Source organism: Octopus bimaculoides, chromosome 17 (genome assembly GCF_001194135.2).
Source record: "Octopus bimaculoides isolate UCB-OBI-ISO-001 chromosome 17, ASM119413v2, whole genome shotgun sequence".
In the NCBI taxonomy this organism is placed as follows: domain Eukaryota; kingdom Metazoa; phylum Mollusca; class Cephalopoda; order Octopoda; family Octopodidae; genus Octopus; species Octopus bimaculoides.
In genome coordinates this window covers 6,327,640-6,334,610 of record NC_068997.1, presented here as the reverse complement: position 1 = coordinate 6,334,610, position 6,971 = coordinate 6,327,640, and the positions used below count along the sequence as shown (strand labels likewise).

The following is a 6,971-nucleotide window of genomic DNA, read 5'->3' as shown; positions in this document are numbered from 1 at the left end:
TATGTATATATATATATATATTTACTTTAAGCATATCTAATTAGAAATACTTTTCCATATTAGCACAAACGTTGAGACAACCGATGGTATTATTAAAGTGAAGCAGGATTGAGACAAGAGATTTGATGGGATTTGAATGCAAAATGTAGAAAGATAACAAGTAATTCACGACATTTAATTCAGTGCTTTATGACTTATGACATGCACAACACTTCGAGATAATTGGCATGATGAAAGATGGGTAGAAATTAGTGTCCGTCAATGAAGACATTTCATGTCTATTTAACTGTGTGTTTGGAAAAGAAATAAAAATTGCGACACTCAAGTCTTCTTGCCTGAAAGACAGAGTCTTTATTCATGGAAAACATTCGATTTATTAGTAGAAGTTGTAAATTAATAACTTTAACCCACAACTTTTATCTTGGTTATCGTTTCTTAATTCCTGTCTATTTGTATGTATTGAGCTTTTATGGTTTACATTTTCAAAATATTGTGTGTTTTTAAAACCGAAGAAATAAGAATGATTCCGTAAGTATCTATAAGTTTTTCTTTTTAGAAACTTCTGCTAAATAATTTGTAATGATTTGTAGCTCTTTTTACATCTAAGTGCTGGATTATTGGCAAGCAATTTAGATTTAATTGTTAAAACATAAACATTTGTAGCGTGAGCTATTTTTATAAAACATCTTTCTGATTCTCTCATTGCTACTATTGAACACTAAGCAATTAGAATAATAGACACGCTCTGTAAAATTAGAGACAGAATAATAATTATTATATTCTCGGAAGAGTCATTTTATTTTTTGGAGGGTTTTAAGTTAAGATTTTGTGTCTCATTGACTGGAAAACAAACAATTGAGAAACAAAAAGAAAAATTCAAATTTAATTTATTTACGTTTTTCTTTTCTTTTTGGAAGGACACTAACACTACAATCTATTTGTAGCGTTCTGTTATCAATTCTTCGATTTCTAAAATTATGGAAAAAATAAAAATAACTTTCAAAAACTAAGATAGGAATGAGACTGGTAGCTACCAAGATTGTAAGAATGCTTTTCATTATCATATTACAATAAAATAATTAAAGACCCCGTCGAAGTTGTTATAATTAATACACACTTTCCTCTTAAGTTTACAATATTCTTGTATTCTCTTTCTCCAGTTTACATTCAAGTAAATCGACCCATGTACACATTATCGAACCTAATGATATATTACACACTCTTTTCATCTCGTTTCCTTGATTTCATTGATTAAATATTTAATGACCAAGAGAAGGTATTGTCTACGTTGAGTTACAAATATAATTACAGATAAACAACTATTGTTACTACGAATACTTAGTTCCAGCTCTGTTCGTTAGCAGAAAACATTGGGCAACCTGCCTTCTCTTTTTGCAACACTCTCCTTATCAATAAAGTTTGTCAAATCAGTAGAAGCAAGTTGATAAATAACCTGTCTTCCACTTTCTGTTGTTATTAAACAATACAATATCGATGAATTATATATACATATATTCAGTTCACACACACACACACACACACACACACACACACACACACACACACACACACACACACATATATATATATATATATATATATATATATATAGTAGGCATCCGTCGGTCTCGAGAGGCCATGGATCTGCGCCCGAAGAAATCGTATCAGCTACTGGTGGTGCAGCGTCTGCTGTAGCTGCAGAAGTCCATACGGGAGTGGTAGTCACGCATACACCAACTGTATTTGAAGGAGCTCTCTGCCGCGCCATTTGTTTTTCCTTCCGCTGAGTGCGCTTTTCTTTGGTGGCGAGTTCCTGTTTTGCTTCCGCTCGTTTCATCCCCTTTTGCAGTATTTGTTTCCAGTGTGGGTGATCGTTTTTAACCTCCTCCTATCTTAGGACGTCTAGATGAAGCGGCTTCGTATGCCTCTTGCAGTCGTCCTTGAAACGAAGATGAGGTCGTCCTCGTGCTCTTGTGCTTGTGGTAAATTCCCCATACAAGAAGTCTTTTCCAATCCTTCCGTCCAGCATGCGATGTACATGACGGAGCCAGCGCAAACAATGCTGCTGGAGCAGGGTGAGTATGCTGGGTACCTCGGCTCAGTTGAGGACTTCGGTGTTGGGGATGTGGTCGGTCCACTTGACATCCAAGATGCGTCTCAAATTACGCGGGTGAAAGAGATTGAGACGCCGCTCCTGTCTGGAGTAGAGGCTCCACATCTCACTGCCGTAAAGTAGCGTACTAAGGACGCACGCCTTGTAGACAGTAATCTCGGTGTTTGCAGCCAGTTTTTTTTTGTTTTCCCAGACCCTCTTTGTGAGCCTGGCAAATGTGGGAGATGCTTGTCCGTTTCGCCTGCTGATCTCAGGATCCAGCGAGAGGTAATCAGCGATGGTAGAGTTGAGATAGGTGAATTGATGGACTACCTCCAGGTTGTAGTTGGTGATGGTGGGTGGTGAGTACTTGAGACTTTGGGTCTTCTTCAGACCGATAGTCAGGCTGAGTTCCTGACAGGCCTTTGAAAATTTGTCCACGAAGTGCTGCCTTTGCTCTTCAGAGTGCGCTGTCAGTGCTGCGTCGTCCACGAATAGCCTTTCTCTGACAAATACCTGACGCACCCTGTGTTTTGCTTTCAGCCTCGACGGACTAAACAATTTATCGTCTGATTTGGTTTGAAGGTAAACACCATTAGTTGATGTCCAAAATGCATGTTTCAGCATGACTGCAAAGAAGATGCCAAACAGAGTGGGGGAAAGCACACAGCCCTTCTTCATGCCGCTACGTACGTTAAATGCTTCCGGAAAAAGAGCCATCAAGTTGAACGACACTTTTCCGCGTGAAATGATTGGATAATCTTGAGGAGTCTTGGAGGACAGCCAATCTTGGCAAGGATTTTGAATAAGCCGTCTCTACTGACTAAGTCAAAAGCCTTTGCGAGGTAGATGAAGGTGATAAAAAGTTGCCTTTGCTCTCGGCGCTTCAGTAGCTGTCGAAGAGAGATCATGTTGGTGGTGGAGCGTTCTGATCTGAAACCGTACTGAAATTCGGGCTATACCCTCTCAGCGAATTTCTGTATTCTGTTTAGGATCACCGAGCAAAGACCTTCCCAACGATGCTTTACAGAATAATACCTCGGTAGTTATTAAAGTCGCTTTCGTCCCTTTTGTTCTTATATAGGGTGACAATGATAATGTTGCTTATTACTAGGGTTGTTATTTAATTTTAGTTTGGGCTGTTGCCTCAGGACAAAATCTTACGGCAAACGGCTATTCACGCGAGCTGTTTGTCTTATCTGGTAGTGATTGGGGGGTGGGGGTGAGTGTAATTGTTACGGGAAGAACGGGAGCAAGCTGATCTATCTATCTATCTATCTATCTATCTATCTATCTATCTATCTATCTATCTATCTGTCTATCTATCTATCTATCTATCTATCTATCTATCTATCTATCTATCTATATATCTATCTATCTATCTATCTATCTATCTATCTATCTATTTATCTATACGCGCGCGAGTGAGTGAGTGAGAGAGAGAGTGTGTGTGTGTGTGTATGTACGTATTGCATGTTGTATTCTACCTTATTTCAACATATCTATTGCAACGTAATTAGGCTAAACAGAACGATCATTTTGAAAACATACCTGACACTGGTATTTAACATTAATGTCATTCAGATATTTTAGTTCATGTCCTCATCACTAACAAAATTATTGTTGAAGAGCAGATGACCATATCGGTACTTCACGCCGTTAAAAGTTCGCTTACACTTTTCTGAGATCAAAAATACCTCGGCGTCTCCTTTGAAAGTTATTTGAGTATCAGTAATATACTTTATGTTCAGCCAACACTATATAATAGTACAACAAAATGTTTTAATAAATTATAGTTGTCCGAAATAACTTTTTTTATGATAATTGTTTCACAGCTCTGTTTTTGTAGAGCCGGAAACATACCGAACGGGAAGCTAAACAGTTTCACTTATAAAATACACTTTAGGATAGAATGTAAGTAAATTGGTTTTAAATAGTGGTTTGTTATTCTATTCCTAAACTTCTCAGGACAGGTGTCAACTCTATTGTCAAGCATTAATTAGAATTTAACGAGATCCTATGAAACTTTAGTTGAGACAGCTAATGCCTCTGGAATGTTTTCATAGTCTAGCAGAGCACACCTCAATGTTTTACGAGATACCGACCTGTAGTTAGAAGAGGTCGAGAAGGAATATGAAGAAATATTATTGTCCAGAACATGGCTCAAACGAATCCAAATTCACGATTTTCAGTTATTTTACCAATAAAGGCTGTTGAATACTTCAATGAATCATTGTAAGGATTTCTACTTACCTGTCAGTTTTCCAGAATAAAAATCTCAGTTGAAAAGAGACAAGGAATGGGATGGTATATTACTGATAAACTACTTCCATAAAGTTACCAGACTTCTCTGTCTCCCCACTTCCTCTATCTCTTTCTCCGTATACCATCTCTCTATCCCTGTCTTTCTCATAATGTTACTTCATGTTATTTTTGTAAAAATTCTCTGTATTATACAAGTAGAGAAAAATACAGTACAAGTATTTCAATTTTCGTTAACCTGTTTTATCTCTCTATCATCCCTTATCCTATCTATCTATCTATCTATCTATCTATCTATCTATCTATCTATCTATCTATCTATCTATCTGTCTGTCCGTCTATTTGTGTATGGATATATGTATATATTATAACTGAATATATGTATATATTATAAATGAATATATGTATATATTATATATGTATGAATATGTGTATATATGCTAACTGAAAAGATCGTAATTGCAGAACTCCGAGTCTCATACTTCCGATCATTCAACTGGTGACTGGAGTCTGTTTTCTCTTCAACAACTTGTTGTTTGAATATATTTCAGGCTGAAAGGTTAGAAACGTGTAAGTCGGAGTTCTGGAATCACAAAGCTTTCATTTATAACGTATTAAAGAATTCTCTGCATTTACGTATAGAGTTCTGTAATTTATTGCTTCCTGGTGAATCTTATATATATATATATATATATGTGTGTGTGTGTGTGTGTGTATGTATGTATTTATGTATATAGACATACACCAGTATGTAATATCATTAATCCAATTCTCTTTCAAGGATAACGTTCTCAATCTTGTTGGACGTCAGGTAAGTGTTTATTTACAACTTGTGTGAGTTGTTGTCATATTCTCTCGTCGTATTTCAATCATTTTTTTTCTTTCATTATATTTTTGTTTTAACTTTTTACTCACATTAATATTATCAATTCACAAATATAAACGTAGAGATAGTATTTTTTTTTAGTAAATCTTGCTATAGTCTTATGTGTAGTGTCGTATGCTCTGTATTGTTTCCAACACCAAGTTGTTTTTTTTTATACACTACATAAGCGATGTTTCCTTTCCCTGCATGTAATGTGAAGAATCGATGACCTTCAAACTTTACTTTTCGTTCTGTATCAAACACCTTTATAAGAACCATTCAACGTATTTAAAGAAATATTATTATTGCGGTCGATTTGCAACCGATTTTTTTACTGTAAATTTTTTTTTTTTTTTCATTTTCCCTAATTGTATTCTGATGTTTTATGAAGCTTTGTGTAACTTCTGAGCAACGAATGATTTCTATTTTTGTTTTGTAACTCAGTATTTTGTACGAAGTCTATTTTAAAGCATTCGTATTCCCAGCAGTCACCAGAAATAGATATGTAATAAATATTTTAATTCTTCTTCTGATCTTAGCAGACAGAAATGAACTGTATTTCATGTGTGTTTCATCATTTCGCCAACAAAAACAAAAATCATTGCGCCAAAAACTCGCAGATTTAGCCTCCAGAATAATATGCTTTTCCGGAATGATTAGTTGTGAATGAAAATGGTGAGTGGAAAGCAGAATCGGTGGAGCATCAGATAAAAATCCTTTGGCGTTTGGATATATCACCTTACTTTTAGCTATCTACCGACTTCAAAGCTCCACGCTGGGAGATGGTATGATTTTGATATATTGAACCTTCTGGCCTCTTCTCTAGCGCCTGTTCTTTCCTATTCCCTCTTCCCTTCGTTTATTTAATTTTACGCATTTGTATTCACTCTGATGAAGCTCTACGAACTAGATCAAATCTCCTATGAAGATTACGAATATTAATTTCGAAATTCTTTCGTAAACCCCGATTGGTATTGGAAGCGGAAACAGCTGTAAGAAATGTTATGTCATGTTTTATATTAAAAAATAATCTACGGATAGGGGTCCAATTTGTTTGGACCCCTATAGCACAGGTAACTGCGATAGTACAGGTAACTGATACCGATAGTAAATACGGATATTTTTATCCCTTATTCGGTTACTACAACCGCTAATATGCATATATTTATATATTATTTATATTATTATATGATCGAACGCCACATATATCACAACACCTACACACCACATCACACCACCTCACACCAATCTAAACACACTAGCACTGACCACTTCCCAGCACCCATACCACACACCACTATCTGCACACAAACACACCATCGTCCATACACACACACACTTAAACATTTTCATGCGTATCTTCGTTTTGGGATCACCAATACTTTATTATCTCTTCTTTCTATCTCTCCTGTCAAACCATTTTTTCCCAAACAGTCACCGTGCTTCATCGCTAAATCCACACGCTTTTTTATTCTCTCTAGGCAGCAGTATTCGAGGTGTGGCCATGCAAAGAAGGAGATGACACCCTGTTCTCGGCACCGGAAGGTTCTTGGGATTCAGGAGTTCATCCTACGAGCTATAGCAACCTTATTGTTGATGTGGGCTCTCCAGCTGAGATTGTTGTCAACAATTATTCCTAAGTCCCTGATATTATTAGACGCTGTGTGTGATTCCCCTGAAGGAAGAGAGTATGGCTGTTTTAGCATAGTCTTTCTTGCAAAATGCATCAGTTGATATATATATATATATATA

General features: G+C 36.3%; 1 protein-coding gene across 1 annotated transcript in view; it reads left to right on the top strand.

The window, feature by feature from the left end:
• Positions 1-6,971, top strand: part of LOC106877392 (uncharacterized) — a 115,521-nt gene that overhangs the window by 70,292 nt on the left and 38,258 nt on the right. The window contains exon 3 of the mRNA XM_052974117.1: positions 5,136-5,165. Coding sequence (XP_052830077.1) covers positions 5,136-5,165 — 30 coding nt within the window. The remainder of the gene's footprint in view (positions 1-5,135; positions 5,166-6,971) is intronic.